Source organism: Pseudophryne corroboree, chromosome 3, assembly GCF_028390025.1.
Source record: "Pseudophryne corroboree isolate aPseCor3 chromosome 3, aPseCor3.hap2, whole genome shotgun sequence".
In the NCBI taxonomy this organism is placed as follows: Eukaryota; Metazoa; Chordata; class Amphibia; order Anura; family Myobatrachidae; genus Pseudophryne; species Pseudophryne corroboree.
The window spans coordinates 581133199-581156606 of NC_086446.1; the positions used below are offsets into that span (position 1 = coordinate 581133199).

At 47.9% G+C, this 23408-nt stretch overlaps 1 protein-coding gene across 5 annotated transcripts in view; it reads right to left on the reverse strand.

The window, feature by feature from the left end:
- CUEDC2 (CUE domain containing 2) overlaps nt 1-23408 on the reverse strand; it is a 136075-nt gene that overhangs the window by 65097 nt on the left and 47570 nt on the right. For 4 of the 5 annotated variants that reach the window (XR_010243960.1, XM_063961410.1, XM_063961411.1 and 1 more), the window contains exon 2: nt 1395-1468. The exons of the other annotated variant lie outside the window; for it this stretch is intronic. Coding sequence is in view for 2 of the 4 variants with exons in the window: in XM_063961410.1 (XP_063817480.1) it covers nt 1395-1468 (74 nt within the window). In the remaining 2 variants the exon portion in view is untranslated. The remainder of the gene's footprint in view (nt 1-1394; nt 1469-23408) is intronic. 5 annotated transcript variants of the gene reach the window in all.

The following is a 23408-nucleotide window of genomic DNA, read 5'->3' on the forward strand; positions in this document are numbered from 1 at the left end:
CCTCCAAGTCTGACCCATCAGCATCAGAGTCAGATTGCAGAATATGGTCCAGAGATCGCTTTAGCGGACAAATGGGAGGGGACTGAGACGCTTTTTGGGGGACGGAGTCTCTGCTCATAAACTCATCCACAGTTTGTTTTAAGTATTGCATCTCTTTCTCATTGCGGGACAATTTTGTAGAAAGAGTGGAAATCATTCCTTTGAGAGAATTAACCCACTCCGGTTCAGCCCCACTAGCTTGTGAACCCTGAATACCCAGTAGTGAGCCCCCTGGTGAAGAGGAACGCTCTGCTGTGCAAGAAACACACTCTTTGCCTGACATAATGTAAATGTGACAGCACACACACAGGAAAAGGTTAAGCACAATTAACCCACAAAGAGCCCTTCAGGGAGACACAGAGTTATTTGGAACCAGCTCCCACCACGCCCTTATCGCTAATGCCAAGCTTATAGGGGACTTAGTACACTAATAGTCGCTCCCCCCCTGCTATGACCCCCTGGTACCGCTGAGGTAATCTGGAGTCACACCGGAGGAGCTGTGCGTCCCTGTCCTGTCAGCATCTGTGTCCACTGCAGAGGGAAAATGGCACTGGTGAGCTGGTGGATCCTGTCATAGTGAATCCCCACCCCTTCAACGGCGTGCAGTGTTTCCGCATTTTATACTGGCTGAGGAATCTGGTGCTTAAAATGGATAGAAACCGTTTTAAGGCTGCGTTGCCAGTCTGGGTCGTGTGTACTGAGACGCAGTTGTGTACTGTGTCTGGAGATGCAATCCACCCCGTTTAGAAGCCGTGCGTCTCAGTACCCTTGTGCCGCCATAATGGCCGGCGACCCGCTAACCGGGACGCCGGCTTAGTACTCACCACTCTTTCTTCTGGCTCTGTTAGGGGTGGCGGCGTGCTGCGGGAATGTACGCTCGCTGTGGTTGGGCTTGCGAATAGTTCACTCAGGAGCTCAGTGTCCTGTCAGCGGGGAACGGGACTATTAACCCTTCAAGAGGTTGGGCCGTTTCCACCCCCTTCCCTAAGTCCCACGAAGCGGGCAGGCTGGTGCCAACCGGCCCTGCCTAAAAATAACAAACATATAAAATACATGCAGAATACTCTTCAGGAGCTTCCATAAGCGTGACCGGCTCCTCCGGGCACATTTTCTAAACTGAGTCTGGTAGGAGGGGCATAGAGGGAGGAGCCAGCCAACACTATCAAATTCTTAAAGTGTCCATGGCTCCTAGTAGACCAGTCTATACCCCATAGTGCTAAAAGGACCCCAGTATTCTCTAGGACGTAAGAGAAAGACACAGAGGAACTAGGCTCACATCAGATGCACTACCTGAACACAAAGACACCAATGAGGTTGTGCTGTACGGGGCAACTAGAGGCATTGCCACAGCTTACCTGAAACACCTGTAATGCTTTGCAAAGAGAGGGTCTGGGTCTTGTATGACTCAGATGAGATCTCCTCAGCACCCCTTATGATAAAAGATATCTTATTAACACATTTTAAGACAATAATACATCATCATCATCAAAGGTCTGCAGTGCCGGACAGTATATAAATATAATTGCATACGATTTTAACGAAGGAGGTACAGTTATGAAACAAAGGGTACAAAAGGCCCTGCTCCTGGGGAGTAGAGTCTAGAAGCAATAAGCAATGCTGACAACAGGAGCTGGTGAAGGACTGAATGCTGGTAGAACATATATAGGGATTATCATCAGGTGGGAAAAAGATAAATGGAAGTTGGGGGGGGGGGGGGTGCATTGGTGGTTGGGAGTGCCATATCTGTGGAGTAGCTTGGGTTAAGTTATAGATGTTGGATTTAGTGATGGCTACATATTAAAGAGGACAAGAGGGAGTGTGATGTGGTCAGAGATGTATGGTGGGAGAGTAGCTCTGCTTGAATCCTGGAGGTAAGCGCCCGCCCGCCCTCCCCCCCCCCCTCTCCCCCCCCCCCCCCCCCCACACACACACACACACATACTTCCCTCTCTTGATAAGCTTAGCAGTGTAACCTCTGTTGCAGTCACTGGTCTGTTATGTTTCATAGGAGCACAAGCTAGATGCAGACTGCACAGACCATTATTCATAACTGGTGGCCTGTAATCTCTACTGCAAGTAGTTTTCCTACAAATAGGTGGCTGTCATAATAGGATCTAAAGATCTATTCAATTGCTAATATCAGTTGTGCGTGTTACTGCTGACTTTGTTGTAGTGATAGAACTTTGAAGCAGGACCAGGGACTAATAAGAGGACCTAAAGTCTCTTCGGATGCTCACGTGAGGCTATTCAGAGCCTAAGTGGGGACACATGTTTCTCTCTCTTCCCCCAATAGTTCCAGGAGAGACTCAAATATATTATAAATATATACCAAGTTAATTATAAACTATTTTCTCTACTGCAGCCACCTTGTGTTATGCGATCTCATTAGGTCAGTGAAAAGTTAAATTGATAAGACGTTTCATTAATTGATGTTTCCAAATTTTGGCAGCAGATATAAAAATCTTTTGTATACTAATACTTCTGTATTGATCTTCACCTAAAGAAGGAGCTGAAGATGAAGAATTTCAAATAAACAGAACTTGCTGGAATGGTTGGCTGCTGTCCTAATGGATGTACAGTATTTTACCAACATAGGGCCCAATTCAGAGTTGTACGCTATGCCAATGTTTTCACAATTGAGAGATTAGCAGCAGACTGCGCATGCACTGCGATAGGAATATATATGTTATGGTAAGAACTTACCGTTGATAACTGTATTTCTCCTAAGTCCACAGGTTCCACAGGATAACAATGGGATATGATGGAGCGACAGCGGATTTGCACCAGTCAAAGCTTTCCAGCCTCCCAGCATGCAACGGGCCCATCCATATATTCCCGCCCCTTGGCTCAGGCAAATCAGTTGTATTCCAAAGCTCATGGCAGGAGCATTATGTAGAACCCTAATCAGGCGAGAAGAACACACATGCACACCCTTCCGTACAAGAAGGAAGAGGTTAGTGAGTAAAAAAAAGGATCCTCAAATCAGGTGCGTCAGGGTGGGATCCCTGTGGAACCTGTGGACTTAGGAGAAATACTGTTATCAACGGTAAGTTCTTACCATAACGTATATTTCTCCGGCAGGGTCCACAGGTTATCCCCAGTAGAACAATGGGCTTTCCCAAAGCAGTTTAGTGGTGGGGACGCTTCTGATGCTCAGGAGAATCCTTCGCCCAAATTCAGCATTGTGAGAGGCAAAGGTATCCCAGGCATAATGTCTTAATGAATGTGTAAACGGAAGACCATATGGCTGCCTTACATACCTGTTCTGTTTAAGCACCACATTGTGCTGCCCATGAAGGACCTACCTTACGAGAAGAGTGAACAGAGACATTAGCCGGAACAGGGAGATCAGCTTGAAAATATGCTTCGTCATTCGAAGTCACCTTGCCAGTGTCTGCCTACCAGCAGGTCATCCTCTCTTATGAAAACCGTAGAGAATGAAAAGAGAATATGCTTTTCTGATGACACTGGTACATTCCACGTAGATCCTTAATGCACGGATCACGTCCAGCGATGCATCTCCTGCAGAAAAGGTCCAGACCCTAAAAAGCCGGGACAAAATTTCCTTTGTGAAGGTGGAACTTATTCATCACCTTAGGAAGATACCCAGATCTAGTTCTGATAACTACTTTATCTGGATAAACAATCAGAAATTGGGAACAATATGACAACCCCTAAGATTGAAATTCTTCTAGCTGATGCCTTAGTCAGTAGAAAAGACACTTTTGCTGTCAACCATTTATAATCCATATTATTAAATGGTTCAATGGGGCACCTTGAAGGACTTTCAGGACGAAACAAATCCCACGGCACTGTAGGAAAACCAACCAAAGGCTGAATGCGCAGCATACCCTGGAAAAAAGGTACGCACATCCTGTAAAATGGTAATTTACTTTAGGAACTCTACAGTTGATGCCGACCTCTGCTTCTCTCAAGGAAGCCCTCTATTCCTGTCTGAAGGAATGCCAAGACCCTGGAAACCCTGAAAAAAATGTAGGGTCCCATTCACCAACAGCACCTGGTGTTTGCAGATGTTCCCCATCCAAGTACTCACCAGGCCCAACACTGCATAGCTTGGTTTGGGCATATCAGTGTGGTGTGGCTGTAGATTTTCTTTCACCACACCAATAAATATAGGCTTGCTATATTTGGTGATAAATGTGAGCTAAGGAAGGTTTCCTTGCTCTGAACACTGTTTGAAAGTATCCTCTTGACCCGAGGAAAGAGGTTTCACTGGTCACCCTGTCAAAGACAGTCGATCCACCTGTCTGTGATAACCAGGACCCTGCCTTATTAGGTCTGAACGTTGAGGGAGCAGAAGTAGAGCATCCATTGCCATTCTCTGTTGGTCTTCCTGTTTAACTGTCTTACCACTCTGGGTAATAAGGTAATTAATTAGAGGAAAACCCATCCGCCAGATGAAGGTCCTATCTCACCAATAAGGCATCTACAACGATCGCCCTGAGATCCTCTGTTATTGACCCGTATGTGAGCACTTTGTTGTTCAACCAAGACGTTATGAGATATATCTCTAGCAAGCACCTCTTGTTTTCTAGAGTCCGGAAGATCTCTGGGTGTAGAGCCCATTCATTCTTCTGAATTGTGTGTCGACTTGAGAAAGTCCATTTCCCTGTTTATGATTCCCGGAATGAGAACGGAGGACAAGTTTGGATGATGAAGTCCTACCCACTTAGGTATGTGACTTACCTACTTCATCCCCTTTTCGGCTGAGAGTTCCTCCCTGATGCTGAGGTACACTACTGCCGTTGCATTGTCCAAGCGGAACTGGACTGGTTCTTACATGAAGACTGTCCTGTGCCTACACCGGTGCCCTGTATATGGCCCGAGGTTTCAACCTTCATTGGTAAACAGCTCTTTGGGAACACAATCTCCCTGACACTAATCCTAGTGTCAGAATCTTCTCAATCTGATATCAAAAGGATTTCCCTTTGTCCGGCTGGGATGTCTGTAGCCACCGGGCTAATGACCTTCTTACTTTTATCGTAAGTACCATAGTCGGTCTTTATTATCTGATGCAATCTATTATTAATAACCACACTTTGTATTCCCAGCTGGTCCCTCCAGGTACCAACCAGGCCCACACTGCTGATCTTCCATGATCCAATGAAGTCTGAGCATATCCAGTATGGTGTGGTTGTAGATTCTACTAGGTAAGAATCAGATGCTGCAGAGACCTAGAGTGGAATTGTGCATACTCCCTCCTGTCGATGCAGATACCATCAAACCCATCCCCGCATTGCTGCGTGAATGGATACCGTTTGACTGTGTGGCGATTCTTGAATCCTATAGTGAACCCTAGATTTATTGTTGCGAGGTAAAAAATTACTCTCTGCAGATGTGATCCAGTACAGCCTCCAAGTGAGTCATCTGATGTGACGAAACTGGAGACGATATTCCCCTAGTTATGAGTCACTTGCCCCTGCAAACTCGTTATTGCTGTTGCCGCTGACAAAGAGCAATCCCTGCGACTGCCAGGATTAAAAGATCCTAGGTATGGGAAGAACCTTAACCCCTATTGCGGAGATAAGGTGTTGTTACCCCCATATTTCTGGTAAATGCTCTGGGGACTCTGGCTAACCCAAAGGGTAAGACCTAGAACTGAAAAATGCTTTTTTGGAGGATAGCAAACCTTGGATAACACTGATGGACAATGGTATAGGAACCTGTAGGTAAGCCTCCTGCATATCCAGGGATACCATAAAAACCCCTGGCTCCATGCCACACATAAGGAACGTAACGATTCCATGTTTCCAAATGTATTTGCTCAGCATTTTTCGGATTGAGCACGAGACGAAATTACTAATTTGCCTTACGACTAACCCAGGTTGATGTAAACCCTTGTCCTTGTTTGCCAGAGGGACTGGAATTACTATTCCTGACCGAAGCCAATTTCTGACCTGCTTCTTGCAAAACCAGGCCTTCATCTATAGCCGAGATAGGCTGTCTTGAAGTCGGCCCCCCAACCTGGGGTCTCCCAGGCGGAGCCCACACCATCAGCTGATGGTTTAATTTTTCTACAGCGGCCTGGTATTCCCAGATAGTTTACCATCCGAGTACTAACCAGGCCCACACTGTAGATCCTCTGGTAGCTCAGTGTTTTCCTAGTCTCAAATCACACTGACGTGGGATTCAGCCTATGACAGGCTTCTATTGATAGTGCAATACCAACACGTGAATTGTATGTGGAAGGAACCTGACTTTCCTGGAGTCTGTATTCCAGAATATCTGTCAATTCTTACCCAAAAAGGAATATTTTCAGAACAAGACAATGATTCCACCTACAGCACCTAGTATTCGCAGATGTTTCTCACCAGGCCCCACACTGCATAGCTTCCAAGTTCTGGTGAGATTGGGCATATCCAGTGTGGTCCTACCCACTTAGGTAGCTGTAGATCTTCCACTTACCCAGCTAATCTGCTCTATGAGCAGGTATAGTTAGGGCTGATGCCCTGGAGTAAATATTTTGCAAATATCCAATGCTTCCAGGAACATTGCAGTTTTTTTATATGAGCCATATGAAATTCTTGCTCTACTGAAAAATCTTCTTTCACTGCATCAGCCCAGGTAACCACTGCCTTTGCCATTAAAGTCGAAGCCAAGGCTTGGCATCATGACTGCCCTAGACAGGAAAATTGAAAGCAAAGCTAATGCAGATTATTCTTATCTACTTTAGGAGCCATCTCCCATTTTGTTAAACAATCAACAGCTGGAAGCAGATTATAGGAATTCCATTTCTTAGGAATTCTAACTTTTTATTGGGTGTAACCCAAACCTCTTCCATGATTTCCGTCAGCTGATCTTGGAACTCAAGTATTGGGATGTTTAAACACAGGTGCCTTGGTATTTAACACAGGCTTTGCTGTATCCTCTGAGGATAAGATGGCTTTATTGCTTTCAATTAACTCAGTTATATTCGAGAGCTGAGACGTACCTCTTTTTCATATGATGAAGTAGAATAATTGGGCTTTCATCTCCTGATGAATCTAAACAATGTGTAGCCTGTGAGGGTGAAGGTTTACTTACCATTAGTTCTGAGAAGCTGCTGCTGTATGTAACGGCCTGTAACCCTATTCCTGGTACAGGATTTTGGGGGATTATCCATTTAACTTACTGCAAAGCTTGTGCAAAGACAGCCCAAGGTGGATACACTTGTACCTGCATCAGCCTTGCCTTGCTGAGCTAAAACATTATGCATACAAGCCCTCCTGAACCAGATCACAAGAGGATAATACAGCTTCAAAACATGGTATGAGTGTCCTCACCATTGCTGCTTTAATACATGATAAATAATCAGCACTCCCACAATGTACTACACAATTTTGTGACCATATGTCTTTAAAATGATATCCATCCGATCCTACTCATGCACCAGCAATGAGGATCTGCAAAACAAACTGACAAACATATAGTAAAGTCAGCATCAATACTAGCAGTCAGTCACATGTTATACATTTGTATAATAAGCAATATGAGCACATCATCAACTACAATAATATTTTAAGTATGTAGGAGAACACATTTACTGAATGTTTAACATATCTAACGTATTCAGACGCAATGCGACAGAAACAACAGTAATGGTTTACAGACTCATATGCAATAGGCACTTATCTAACTATTCGTACTCAAAACAGTAGAGATTTAGTGCTGTATAGCCCGTACTCAGTAGAGTGGGATACAGGGAGACTCACCTCGCTTCCAGGATCGATCAATACGTTAGCGAACGCTGAGTGGATACCAGACGCTACTAGTGTACACTGCCGCTCCACGAACCTATAGTGACACAGACGCACCGGTCACACAGCCGCCTGTGCTGCGACCGGGCCCTCAGTGCACTCAGACGCACCCGTCATGCAGCCGCCTATGCTGCGACAGGATCCCCTCGTGGTAGCAATCAGTGAACACAGAAGCCCCGGTCACACAGCCGCCTATGCTGCGACCGGGTCCCCTCGTCTCCCAGTGTAGCTGGTAGCGTCTGAGATGGAAACGAGAAAACAGTTCATGGCGGGAGACTCGGCGGAAACTGGTCATGAACCGGGGGGAGGGGCAACCAGGAGAGTGTCTGACTCCCCACTGCTGACATCAACCCTAGGGATCGCGGCCTCATGCTATTCCTGGAGCCTATGATCCCTAAGGCCTAGTACTTGAGCACCTGTGGTGGCGGCACATCAGCTACTGTTTGGTAGTCTCCTCCCAAAACAGTGCAGCTGTGTCCGTATTCCATGCATGCTACGCGGAACTGATGCGTTGCCTTCTCCCCCTACTCCGGCCACAGCCTGGTAACGTCTAATGGACCTGCTAGTACATCCGACACAGACGCCCGCCGAAACTGCACTGTACTCGTGGGTAAGTGTTGTCGCGACCTGGCGGAGAGTTGTTGGAGTGACTCTTTCCCATATGCGTATATGACGCTGTTTAGAAAGATCACTCAAAAAATAGTAAGACTATAAAAATAAAATAAGAAAGCTTGGGGCTGCTAAAACCCAGCAGCCCTCTGACCATGGTCCGGCTCCTGTTGCACCAAATAAAGAACTGATTTGCCTGAGCCAGGGGGCAGGGATATATGGACGGGCCTGTTGCATGCTGGGAGGCCGGAAAACTGACTGATCGGTGCAAATCCGCTGTCGCACCATCATATCCCATTGTTATCCTGTGGATAACCTGTGGACCCTGCCGGAGAAATAATGGTGCCTTTGCGATTCCGCTCGCAGTGAGGATTTTTTTGCAGTGATTAACAGGAAATGGCTGTTTGGGGGTGGTAAAGGGGAGTGGCGGCAAAAATTCAGGCATGTCATGGTCATTTATCGAGACATGTATCGGACGTCAGCTGCAATCATGTAAGCAGAGAAACATGGCGCCTGCATCGCTATTGCCATGGACAGTCAGCATAACCATAGACCTACTCAAGCAGTCGATGTTCCCCATTGTTGCGTGTAGGCTGCGAATGTGTACGCAGTTGCAAATGCGTTTGTGATTGCTCCGATGAGCGGCAGCTTCACTTGCTAACATTAGCAGTTCCGTAGCTTAAAAAAAAAAATCGCAGTTGCATCTGCGTGCTACTCTGAATTAGACCCGTAGTGTTTCCACATTTTGAGCCTGTTTCACAAAAGCCAAAAAGATGCCAATCACCTGCCCACAAGTATGTGTGCGCTACATAAATAACTGTTAATAAGTCAGTTTTACATAATCAAACAAACTGAAGCTTTTGAAAGCTGTAATAAGGAGATTTATGGTAGACTTACCATGGTTAAATCTCTTTCTGCGAGGTACATTGGTTCCACAGAGAAAACATCGGGTGTAGAAATGGATCTTGATCCAGGCACCAACAGGCTAAAGATTTAGACTGTCCCAGGATGTACTGGGGCCTCCTCTATAACCCCGCCTCCAGGCACTGTGAGCTCAGTTTCGTTAACCAGTCCAATGCAGGAGCAGGTAAAACAGAAGGCAGATGTTAGTCACATAGAACCAAATTCTCACGACAGGAGAAGCGACTAGCGGCTAATGCCATACAAACCCATAGAAGCTAGGTGCGTCAGGGTGGGCGCCCTGTGGAACTAATGTACCCCGCAGAAAGAGATTTAACAGTGGTAAGTCTACCATAAATCTCCTTTTCCACAGGGAAAACATCGGGGATGTACTAAAGCAGTTCCTCATGGGAGGGGATGCACCGTAGCAGGTATGAGAACCCGGCGTCCAAAGGAAGCATCCTGGGAGGCGGAAGTATCAAAGGCATAAAACCTAATGAACGTGTTCACTGAGGACCACGTAGCCGCCTTGCACAATTGTTCAGCGGATGCGCCTCGGCGGGCCGCCCAAAAAAGGTCCAACAGACCGAGTAGAATGGGCTTTAATAGCAGCAGGAGCTGGAAGACCAGCCTGTACATGTGCTTGTGCAATCACCATTCTAATCCATCTGGCCAATGTTTGCTTGTTCGCAGGCCAGCCACGTTTGTGGAAACCAAAAAGTACAAAAAAAGTAGCTGACCTCCTAATAGAGGCAGTCCTCTCCACGTAAATACGGAGAGCCCACACCACATCCAAAGACCGCTCTTTGGAGGACAAACCAGAAGAGATAAAAGCCGGAACCACAATCTCTTGGTTAAGATGGAAAAATGACACCACCTTAGGTAGATAACCAGGGCGAGTTCTAAGAACTGCCCGCTCATGGTGAAAAATCAAAAAGGGTGGACAACAGGACAAAGCGTCTAAGTCCGACACCCTCCTGGCAGAGGCAATAGCCAGTAGGAACAGGACCTTGACTGTAAGCCATTTAAGGTCCACTGACTCAAGAGGTTCAAATGGAGACTCTTGCAGGGCATTCAGGACAACAGACAGATCCCACAGAGCCACAGGAGGAACATAGGGAGGCTGAACCCGTAACACACCCTGAGTGAAAGTATGAACGTCAGGAATAGACGCAATTTTTCTCTGAAACCACATCGACAAGACAGAGATATGAACTTTGAGGGAGACCAGACAAAGGCCAGAGTCCAGGCCTTGATGTAGAAAAGCCAGAAATCTGGAAGTACTGAATTTGTAAGCATCGTAATTCTTAGCAGCACACCAGGTGAAGTAAGAATTCCAGATCCTGTAATAAATCCGCGCAGATACCGGTTTGCGGGCCTTCAGCATAGTTTGGATAACCGCCTCGGAGAATCCATTGGCCCTCAGGAGTGAAGCTTCAAGAGCCACGCCATCAAAGCCAGTCTGACCAGGTCCGGGTAGACACAAGGGCCCTGAACGAGGAGGTCTGGGCATTGAGGAAGTAGAAGAGGATGCTCTATCGATAGACCCTGTAGGTCTGAGAACCAATGCCGTCTTGGCCACGCTTGATCCTAAGACCAGAACTTTGTGATTGTGTTGAGACGCCATCAGGTCTACATCTGGTAGGCCCCACTTGTCCACTAGGAGTTGAAAGACTTCCTGATGAAGACTCCACTCTCCGGCGTGCACGTCCTGACAACTGAGGAAATTTGATTCCCAGTTGAGGACTCCCGGAATGAACACTGCCGATATTGCTGGCAGATGGCGTTCCGCCCAACAAAGGATTTTCGACACTTCCATCATTGCCATGCAGCTTCGAGTGACACCTTGATGGTTTATGTACGCCACCGTGGTGGCGTTGTCTGACCGTACTTGAACAGGCCTGTTCTGTATCATAAGAACAAAGGGTGCAGGTGCACCATACACCATTAAAATTATTATAACCATAATATAATATTTGAGGTTCTCGGCATATATTGGCCATTATATGAGCCTGCCCACCTGCTTCACGGTGACCTCATCGGACAGGTCCCTAACACTATAGGGGTTCACCTCTGGGACGCAGAGCACCCCCAGACCACCCCAGCCAAACCACCCCAGGGCATCACACAGAAAAAGGATAGGAGTGAAAGATCAGTGTTAAGCAAATGAAAGAGGCTGCTGAATGTAAAAGAAAAGAAGAGGACAGCAGTAAAGTGTCAGTGTTAGAATGTGAAGTTTAGCTGAGCAGTGTTATAAGTGTAAAAAATATGTGAAAAAGCGACATAAATATAAAACAAACAATGTGATATAAGTGTTAAAAGTAAATTAAGGTGGTGATGCCCCAAGGTGGCCCAGCCAGAGCAATATAGGGAGCCCCACGCCCCAAAAGCTCACCCCCAAACTGACTTTGTATATAATTAAAAGGATCATACCTATGTCTTTTGTGCAGTCAGAATGTGCCGGTTCCCAGTTTCCATACTGTTCTGTATCATAGGCAAGGCGAGAGACAAAGCATTGAACACTGCCCGCAATTCCAGAATGTTTATCAGGAGTGATTCCTCCATGGTCCACCAACCCTGGAAAGAGTGAGCTCCAACACCGGTCCCCAACCCCTCAGACTGGCATCCGTAGTCAGTAGGACCAAGTTGGGGATCCAGAAGGGACGGCCCCTGCTCAGCTGCTGGTCCTGTATCCACCAGGTCAGCGACAGACGAACCTCCGGAGTCAAGGAGATCATGTGAGACTTGATCCGATGAGGTAGGCCGTCCCACTTGGAAAGGATTAACCTCTGCAGAGGGCGGGAATTAAATTGAACGTACTCTACCATGTCGAACGCCGACACCATGAGGCCTAGTACTTGCATCACCGAGTGTATCGACACTCTAATGTGAGATAGAAAGTATCTGATCCTGTCCTGAAGTTTCAGGACCCTCTCTGGAGAGAGAAACAGCCGTTGACTGTGCGTGTCCAGTAGTGCCCACAGGGGAACCATGCTCCGAGCAGGGACCAGCGAGGACTTCTTCCAGTTGATGAGCCACCCGTGGGCTTGTAGGAAGTCTATCGTCATGTGTAGATGAATGATGAGGACATCATGGAAGTTTGCCAGAATCATCAAGTCGTCCAGATACGGCAGGATACTGACTCCCTGGCGACGGAGATGGGCCGTCATCATGGCCATAACCTTGGTGAAGATCCGAGGGGCCGTGGCCAGTCCAAACGGCAGAGCCTGGAATTGATAATGAAGGTTGCGAATAGCAAACCGCAGATATTGCTGATGCGATATGGCAATAGGTATATGCAAGTAAGCATCTTGTATGTCCAGGGATACCATGTAATCTCCGGGTTCCATGGCCAGTACAACTGAGCGCAGTGTTTCCATACGGAACTTGGACTCTCTCAGTGATTTGAGGTTGAGTATAGGCCGGAAAGACCCATTGGGTTTCGGGACTAGAAACAGGGTCGAGTAGTATCGTCTGCCCCTCTGGGACATAGGTACCGGCACTACCACTCCTGTATCCAGGAGGTAACGTACAACCAGACGTAGAGCTTGCGACTTCAACGGATCCGAAGGGATAACCGTTGTGCAGAACTAGCGAGGGGGACGTCTCTTGAAAGTGACTGTGCGCCTGTGAGAGACAACTTCTCGCACCCATGCGTCTGAAGTGGTCTTTAACCAGACCTGGGTGAATCGCAGAAGTCGGCCTCCCACCCTGGAGTCCACCAGGGGGAGGCCTGCCCCGTCATGCAGCAGGCTTGTCTTATTTAGAAGCAGGCTGACGGGCTGCACAGGATTGTTTTGCCTTGGGCTTGGTGGTTTTGGGAGCACGAGATTTTCTCGGGAATGCCTGACCTTTTGCTTTTCCTTGAGGCCAAAAGGAGCGAAAAGTGTTACCTTTTGCGTTCTGTGCAGAAGGATTAGTATTTGGGAGAAATGCAGAAGAATCTTCCGAGAGCTTAGTGGATTGTGAGGAGGAAGTGGCCCGTTTAGATGACTCCTTGACACCAGAGTGACATGGGGTAGGATTACGTCTAACCAAAGATTCAATTGCTGCAAATGGGTAGACAAATTATCCGCCCAAGGCGGATTTACCATAGGGACAATATGTGGCTGCAATAGCACAGGAGGTCTCATAGGGGGCGTAAGGCGTGTCATAAGTGTATTGAGCATAGATGAGCACGCCGCCCAAGGTGGCTCCTGATTGGTTACAGGAGCTGCAGACTGACTGGGAGGTGTATGGCACATATGACACAGCCCATCATACAAAGCTTCCCCCTCAGGCAAATCCCTGTGTGTTAGACATTTCAGTTAATGTAACCGCAGAGCATACGAGTACGATACAGCCAGACAGAGTACACTACCTGCGAATAAATCCCCTATTATGTGACAGCGTACACAGTATACAACACCAGCGTCTTAATCCGGTACTATGTGACTGCGTACACAGTACACAACACCAGTGAATAAATCCGGTAGTATGTGACTGAGTACACAATAGAATACACTTGACTGTAAATATTGTGTAGCACTATATATGAGACCCTGACGCACCTAGTCCCTTAGGGTACAGAATACAGTGATAGATATAGCTGTGATACACTGAAAGTGAAATCCACACGGCAGATACAGGCACACACAGTCACAGTGACAATGCAGATTTTATATATATATATATATATATATATATATATATATATATATATATATATATATATATATATATATATATATATATCTATATATATCTTATTAACAATGCGCGGTCCAAGACCGGATGTATATATCAGAATACTCGTACAATATATTCTGGCACAGGTACACTTGTTCTTAACTAACGCTGTCTTAATATTGACATGTAGAATACTTAAGTGTCTGTAAAATCACGGCACTGATGTACAGGCGGATTTACAGAGGAGACCTTGCCCTGCAGTCTTGGAGACCAGTCACAGCTAATCCTAGAAGATGGCGCCCATTGTCTCAGTCAGGGAGTGAGGGAGAGTGTGAGGCAGCTCCAGGGCGGGAACACAAGCAGTAGATGGCACCAGGAGCTGGGGGAGGGGCTACAGGACAAGCGTCTTCTCCCCTATGCTGGTCCTCACCACCTGGTACTATTGAGTCTTAATAAAGTGGATATGGTCCCTGCTCTATTACAGTGTCCACGCCAGCCTCGCAGTCCGTCTCCTTAGACTGCGACCGGAACGTGATTTAATGGCAGGTCCCGTCTGGGGGACCCTTTTACCTCCCGCCTTCTGTAGCGGCAATGCAAACCAGGAGAGCGCCTGCCACCGTGTGCCTAGAGCCGCAGCGTCTCCGCCGCAAGTACCCGGGAACAGAGCCAGCTGGGGTATGTGCCGCCGCTTGGGAGGTGACGAAGGCGCAGCACAGAATGTCACACTGACATATAAGTGCTGCGTCCCTTGAAGTCTTCTAAAAGTTTTTTCAGAGCTGCCCAGTGCAGCCCCCCTGTTAAGTGACCTGCTCTGCAGGAACCAACTTAAAACTGAGCTCACAGTGCCTGAAGGCGGGATTATAGAGAAGGCCCCAATGCATCCTGGGACAGTCTACAGCTTTAGCCTGTTGGTGCCTGGATCAAGATCCATATCTACACCCGATGTTTTCCCTGTGGAAACCAATGTACCCCGCTGCAGAAAGAAATATAATAAGAATTTACTCACCGGTAATTCTATTTCTCGTAGTCCGTAGTGGATGCTGAGAACTCCGTAAGGACCATGGGGAATAGACGGGCTCCGCAGGAGACTGGGCACTCTAAAAGAAAGATTAGGTACTATCTGGTGTGCACTGGCTCCTCCCTCTATGCCCCTCCTCCAGACCTCAGTTAGGGAAACTGTGCCCGGAAGAGCTGACACAACAAGGAAAGGATTTGGAATCCAGGGTAAGACTCATACCAGCCACACCAATCACACCGTACAACTTGTGATAACCTTACCCAGTTAACAGTATGAACAACAACTGAGCCTCACTAAACAGATGGCTCATAACAATAACCCTTAGTTAAGCAATAACTATATACACGTATTGCAGAGAGTCCGCACTTGGGACGGGCGCCCAGCATCCACTACGGACTACGAGAAATAGAATTACCGGTGAGTAAATTCTTATTTTCTCTGACGTCCTAGTGGATGCTGGGAACTCCGTAAGGACCATGGGGATTATACCAAAGCTCCCAAACGGGCGGGAGAGTGCAGATGACTCTGCAGCACCGAATGAGCAAACTCAAGGTCCTCCTCAGCCAGGGTATCAAACTTGTAGAATTTAGCAAATGTGTTTGAACCCGACCAAGTAGCAGCTCGGCAAAGTTGTAAAGCCGAGACCCCTCGGGCAGCCGCCCAATAAGAGCCCACCTTCCTTGTGGAATGGGCTTTTACTGATTTAGGATGCGGCAGTCCAGCCGCAGAATGCGCCAGCTGAATTGTGCTACAAATCCAGCGAGCAATAGTCTGCTTAGAAGCAGGAGCACCCAGTTTGTTGGATGCATACAGGATAAATAGCGAGTCAGTTTTCCTATCTCCAGCCGTCCTGGAAACATAAATTTTCAAGGCCCTGACTACGTCCAGCAACTTGGAATCCTCCACGTTACTAGTAGCCGCAGGCACTACAATAGGTTGGTTCAAGTGAAAATACCACCTTAGGGAGAAACTGGGGACGAGTCCTCAATTCTGCCCTATCCATATGGAAAATCAGATAAGGGCTTTTGCATGACAAAGCCGCCATTTCTGAAACACGCCTGGCCGAAGCCAAGGCCAATAACATGACCACTTTCCACGTGAGATATTTAAGATCCACGGTCTTCAGTGGTTCAAACCAATGTGATTTTAGGAAATTCAACACCACGTTGAGATCCCAGGGTGCCACTGGAGGCACAAAAGGGGGCTGAATATGCAGCACTCCTTTTACAAATGTCTGAACTTCAGGTAGTGAAGCTAGTTCTTTTTGGAAGAAAATCGACAGAGCCGATATCTGCACCTTAATGGAGCCTAATTTTAGGCCCATAGACACTCCTGTCTGTAGGAAGTGCAGAAATCGACCCAGCTGAAACTCCTCTGTTGGGGCCTTATTGGCCTCACACCAAGCAACATATTTCCGCCATATGCGGTGATAATGTTTTACAGTTACATCTTTCCTGGCTTTAATCAGCGTAGGAATGACATCCTCCAGAATGCCTTTCTCCTTTAGGATCCGGTGTTCAACCGCCATGCCGTCAAACGCAGCCGCGGTAAGTCTTGGAACAGACAGGGCCCCTGCTGCAGCAGGTCCTGTCTGAGCGGCAGAGGCCATGGGTCCTCTGAGATCATCTCTTGAAGTTCCGGGTACCACGCTCTTCTTGGCCAATCCGGAACCACAAGAATTGTCCTTACTCCTCGTTTTCTTATTATGCTCAGTACCTTTGGTATGAGAGGCAGAGGAGGGAACACATAAACCGACTGGTACACCCACGGTGTCACTAGAGCGTCCACCGCTATCGCCTGAGGGTCCCTTGACCTGGCGCAATATCTCTCTAGTTTTTTGTTTAGGCGGGACGCCATCATGTCCACCTGTGGCCGTTCCCAACGATTTACAATCAGTGTGAAGACTTCTGGATGAAGTCCCCACTCTCCCGGGTGGAGATCGTGTCTGCTGAGGAAGTCTGCTTCCCAGTTGTCCACTCCCGGAATGAACACTGCTGACAGTGCTAACACGTGATTTTCCGCCCATCGGAGAATCCTTGTGGCTTCCGCCATCGCCGTCCTGCTTCTTGTGCCGCCCTATCGGTTTACATGGGCAACTGCCGTGATGTTGTCTGATTGGATCAGTACCGGCTGGTTTTGAAGCAGGGATTTTGCCTGACTTAGGGCATTGTAAATGGCCCTCAGTTCTAGAATATTTATGTGTAGGGAAGTCTCCTGACTCGACCATAGTCCTTGGAAGTTTCTTCCCTGTGTGACTGCCCCCCAGCCTCGAAGGCTGGCATCCGTGGTCACCAGGACCCAGTCCCTGTATGCCGAATCTGCGGCCCTCTAGAAGATGAGCACTCTGCAGCCACCACAGTAGAGACACCCTGGTTCTTGGAGACAGGGTTATTAGCCGATGCATCTGAAGATGCGATCCGGACCATTGGTCCAACAGGTCCCACTGAAAGATTCTGGCATGGAACCTGCCGAAAGGAATTGCTTCGTAAGAAGCCACCATCTTTCCCAGGACTCGCGTGCAGTGATGCACCGACACCTGTTTTGGTTTCAGGAGGTTTCGGACTAGAGACGACAGCTCCATGGCTTTTTCCTCTGGGAGAAACACTTTTTTCTGGACTGTGTCCAGAATCATTCCCAGGAACAGTAGACGTGTCGTCGGAACCAGCTGTGACTTTGGAATATTTAGAATCCAACCGTGCTGGTGTAGCACCTCCTGAGATAGTGCTACTCCTACCAACAACTGCTCCTTGGATCTTGCCTTTATTAGGAGATCGTCCAAGTATGGGATAATTAAAACTCCCTTTTTTCGAAGGAGTATCATCATTTCCGCCATTACCTTGGTAAACACCCCCGGTACCGTGGACAGACCAAACGGCAGCGTCTGGAATTGGTAATGGCAATTCTGTACCGCAAATCTGAGGTACTCCTGGTGAGGATGGTAAATGGGGACATGCAGGTAAGCATCCTTGATGTCCAGGGATACCATGTAATCCCCCTCGTCTAGACTTGCAATAACCGCCCTGAGCGATTCCATCTTGAACTTGAATTTGTTCATGTATGTGTTCAAGGATTTCAAATTTAAAATAGGTCTCACCGAACCGTCCGGTTTCGGTACCACAAACAGTGTGGAATAGTAACCCCGTCCTTGTTGAAGTAGGGGCACCTTGACTATCACGCGCTGGGAATACAGCTTGTGAATTGCCTCTAGCACAGCCTCCCTGTCCGAGGGAGTTGCTGGCAAGGCTGATTTGAGGAAACGGCGGGGGGGAGACGCCTCGAATTCCAGCTTGTACCCCTGAGATACTACTTGAAAGATCCAGGGATCCACCTGTGAGCGAGCCCACTGATCGCTGAAATTTTTGAGGCGGCCCCCCACCGTACCTGGCTCCGCCTGTGGAGCCCCACCGTCATGCGGCGGACTTGGAAGAAGCGGGGGAGGACTTTTGCTCCTGGGAACTAGCTGTTTGTTGCAGCCTTTTTCCCCTACCTCTGCCTCTGGACAGAAAAGACCCGCCTTTTCCTCGCCTGTTTTTCTGGGTCCGAAAGGACTGTACCTGATAAAACGGCGCTTTTTTAGGCTGTGAGGGAACATGGGGTAAAAATGCTGACTTCCCAGCTGTCGCTGTGGAAACGAGGTCCGAGAGACCATCCCCGAATAACTCCTCACCCTTATAAGGCAAAACTTCCATGTGCCTTTTGGAATCTGCATCCCCTGTCCACTGCCGGGTCCATAAGCCTCTCCTAGCAGAAATGGACAATGCACTTATTTTAGATGCCAGCCGGCAGATCTCATGTATAAGACTGAGTCTTTTATATGCTCTATGGTTAGCAGAATAGTGTCCCTGTCTAGGGTGTCCATATTTTCTGACAGGGAATCTGACCACGCAGCGGCAGCACTGCACATCCATGCTGACGCAATAGCTGGTCTAAGTATAATGCCTGTGTGTGTATATATAGACTTCAGGATTGCCTCCTGTTTTCTATCCGCAGGCTCCTTCAGGGCGGCCGTATCCGGAGACGGAAGTGCCACCTTTTTAGACAAACGTGTGAGCGCTTTATCCACCCTAGGGGGTGTTTCCCAATGTGCCCTATCCTCTGGCGGGAAAGGGAACTCCATTAGTAATTTTTTTGAGATTATCAATCTTTTATCAGGGAAAGCCCACGCTTCTTCACACACTTCATTTAATTCTTCAGATGGGGGAAAAACTACAGGTAGTTTTTTCTCCCCAAACATAATACCCTTTTTTGTGGTACCTGGGTTTAAATCTGAAATGTGTAACACCTCTTTCATTGCCTCAATCATGCAGCGAATGGCCTTAATGGACATTAGATTAGACTCATCGTCGTCGACACTGGTATCAGTATCCGTGTCGACATCTGGGTCTGCCATCTGAGGTAGCGGGCGTTTTAGAGCCCCTGATGGCCTTTGAGACACCTGGGCAGGCACAAGCTGAGAAGCCGGCTGTCCCGCATTTGGCATGTCGTCAAATTTTTTGTGTAAGGAGTCGACACTTGCACGTAATTCCTTCCATAAAACCATCCACTCAGGTGTCTGCCCCGCAGGGGGTGACATCACTTCTACAGGCATCTGCTCCGCCTCCACATAATTTTCCTCCTCAAACATGTCGACACAGCCGTACCGACACACCGCACACACACCGGGAATGCTCTAAACAGAGGACAGGACCCCACAGAAGCCCTTTGGGGAGACAGAGAGAGAGTATGCCAGCACACACCAGAGCGCTATATACTGCAGGGACTAACTGAATTATGTCCCCTATAGCTGCTATAATATTTACTGCGCCTAAATTTAGTGCCCCCCCTCTCTTTTTTACCCTTTTTCTGTAGTGTAGACTGCAGGGGAGAGCCAGGGAGCTTCCTTCCAGCGGAACTGTGAGGGAAAAATGGCGCCAGTGTGCTGAGGGGGATAGCTCCGCCCCTTTTTCGCTGACTATTCTCCCGCTTTTTTAAGGATTCTGGCAGGGGTAATTATCACATATATAGCCTCTGGGGCTATATATTGTGATTGTTTTGCCAGCCAAGGTGTTTTTATTGCTGCTCAGGGCGCCCCCCCCCCAGCGCCCTGCACCCTCAGTGACCGGAGTGTGAAGTGTGTATGAGAAGCAATGGCGCACAGCTGCAGTGCTGTGCGCTACCTTGGAGAAGACAGAAGTCTTCATGCCGCCGATTTTCCGGACTTCTTCTTGCTTCTGGCTCTGTAAGGGGGACGGCGGCGCGGCTCCGGGACCGAACACCAAGGCCAGTTCCATGCGGTCGGTCCCTCTGGAGCTAATGGTGTCCAGTAGTCTAAGAAGCCCAAGCTAGCTGCAAGCAGGTAGGTTCGCTTCTTCTCCCCTTAGTCCCTCGTTGCAGTGAGCCTGTTGCCAGCAGGTCTCACTGTAAAATAAAAAACCTAAAATATACTTTCTTCTAAGAGCTCAGGAGAGCCCCTAGTGTGCATCCAGCTCGGCCGGGCACAAAAATCTAACTGGGGCTTGGAGGAGGGTCATAGTGGGAGGAGCCAGTGCACACCAGGTAGTCTAAAAGCTTTCTTTTAGTTGTGCCCAGACTCCTGCGGAGCCGCTATTCCCCATGGTCCTTTTGGAGTTCCCAGCATCCACTAGGACGTTAGAGAAATGGACATTGAACTTATTTTAGATGCCAGCCGGCAAATATCCCTCTGTGCATCTCTCATGTATAAGACTGCGTCTTTAATATGCTCTACGGTTAGCAATATAGTGTCCCTGTCTAGGGTATCAATATTTTCCAACAGGGAATCTGACCACGCAGCTGCAGCACTGTACATCCATGCTGAAGCAATAGCTGGTCTCAGTATAATACCTGTGTGTGTATATACAGACTTCAGGATAGCCTCCTGCTTCCTATCAGCAGGCTCCTTTAGGGCGGCCGTATCCGGAGACGGTAGTGCCACCTTCTTTGACAAGCGTGTGAGCGCTTTATCCACCCTAGGGGATGTTTCCCACTGTGACCTATCCTCTGGCGGGAAAGGGTACGCCATTAGTAACCTTTTAGAAATGACCAGTTTCTTATCGGGGGAAGCCCACGCTTCTTCACACACTTCATTTAATTCCTCAGATGGGGGAAAAACTACTGGTAGTTTTTTCTCTCCAAACATAATACCCTTTTTTGTGGTTCCTGGGGTAACATCAGAAATGTGCAACACATTTTTCATTGCCTCAATCATGTAACGTGTGGCCCTATTGGAAGTTACATTAGTCTCATCGTCGTCGACACTGGAGTCAGTATCCGTGTCGACATCTGTGTCTGCCATCTGAGGTAGCGCCCGTTTTAGAGCCCCTGATGGCTTTTGAGACGCCTGGGCAGGCACAGGCTGAGAAGCCGGCTGTCCCATATTTGGTATGTCATCAAACCTTTTATGTAAGGAGTTGACACTTTCACGTAATTCCTTCCACAAGTCCATCCACTCAGGTGTCGGCCCCGCAGGGGGTGACATCACATTTATCGGCATCTGCTCCGCCTCCACATAAGCCTCCTCATCAAACATGTCGACACAGCCGTACCGACACACCGCACACACACAGGGAATGCTCTGACAGAGGACAGGACCCCACAAAGCCCTTTGGGGAGACAGAGAGAGAGTATGCCAGCACACACCAGAGCGCTATATAACACAGGGATGAACACTATAACGGAGTGATTTTCCCTTATAGCTGTGCTTATATATATACTGCTGCGCCTAAATTTAGTGCCCCCCCTCTCTTTTTTACCCTTTGTAGTCTTGAAAACTGCAGGGGAGAGCCTGGGAGCGATCCTTCCAGCGGAGCTGTGAGGGAAAAATGGCGCCAGTGTGCTGAGGGAGATAGCCCCGCCCCTTTTTCGGCTGACTTTCTCCCGCTTTTTTATGGATCTCTGGCAGGGGTATTTTTCACATATATAGCCTCTAGGACTATATATTGTGATTTTTTTGCCAGCCAAGGTGTTAATATTGCTGCTCAGGGCGCCCCCCCCCCCCCCCCCCAGCGCCCTGCACCCATCAGTGACCGGAGTGTGAGGTGTGCATGAGGAGCAATGGCGCACAGCTGCAGTGCTGTGCGCTACCTTGTTGAAGACCGAAGTCTTCTGCCGCCGATTTTCAGGACCATCTTCTTGTTTCTGGCTCTGTAAGGGGGACGGCGGCGCGGCTCCGGGACCGGACGATCGAGGTCGGGCCCTGTGTTCGATCCCTCTGGAGCTAATGGTGTCCAGTAGCCTAAGAAGCCCAAGCTAGCTGCAAGCAGGTAGGTTCGTTTCTTCTCCCCTTAGTCCCTCGAAGCAGTGAGTCTGTTGCCAGCAGATCTCACTGAAAATAAAAAACCTAAAATATACTTTATTTTCTAGGAGCTCAGGAGAGCCCCTAGTGTGCATCCAGCTCAGCCGGGCACAAGATTCTAACTGAGGTCTGGAGGAGGGTCATAGAGGGAGGAGCCAGTGCACACCAGGTAGTCCTAAAGCTTTCTTTAGTTGTGCCCAGTCTCCTGCGGAGCCGCTATTCCCCATGGTCCTTACGGAGTCCCAGCATCCACTTAGGACGTCAGAGAAAATAAAAAGTTATTCTAATAATATTTCGGTTTAATAATATTAATGTTTAAACTACATCCTGCAGTTGCAGCAGGTCAGATGTCACATCTCGGAAACAGCTGAAAGATAAAAGTTATACTTGACAGAATCATTGAATTCCCACGATCAGTCATGGTCTTGTGCGATTGTACAATTCTGTCTACAGCAGCTATTAGGCTAACTGGTAATTCAATGCAGCAATTAATACCAATCTCATCCTATTTAGCCTTGAAGAAATTTAAATAGGACTTGTCTTTTTTAGTTTTCATTTAACACATGTGGCCAAGCCACAGGGAGAATTCATTGTTTTTGAGCACTGTAAGTAATAGGTGGCATTATGACGACAGATGAACGATATTCAGTTATTTTGCTGGTGACGAATGCCATGGTTGCCCATTACTTATTAATGTTGCACCCAAATTCACCAGGGGTAAAGCGGCTAAACCCATGCAAAGTATTGGAATATTGCGTTTGGCCACCCAAAAAGCATGACTTTGGGTGTATTCCTGCTCGTCACCTCAGGAGGGCGCAAGCCGAAATAATGGGTGCCCACGGCACTGGCGCCCATCAGGAAAATAATTTAATATTGACAGTGCCTGCTGGGCCCTCTTTTCTCATGGATGCCCAAACACAATCGAATTCCTGCCGTAGTGTTTGTAGGCATTACAAGACAAGAATTTGTCCACTCAGTTCCTATACCATCAGAAGCAGCAGCAATGAATGTAAGAAAGGGTACTAGCATAAAGGGGCAAAGCTGCACTAAAACCATAGCAGCAAATCAGTAAGGGATTATATAAGTACAAACTCACAGGATATACGCGCTTTTGTGATGTCCCACT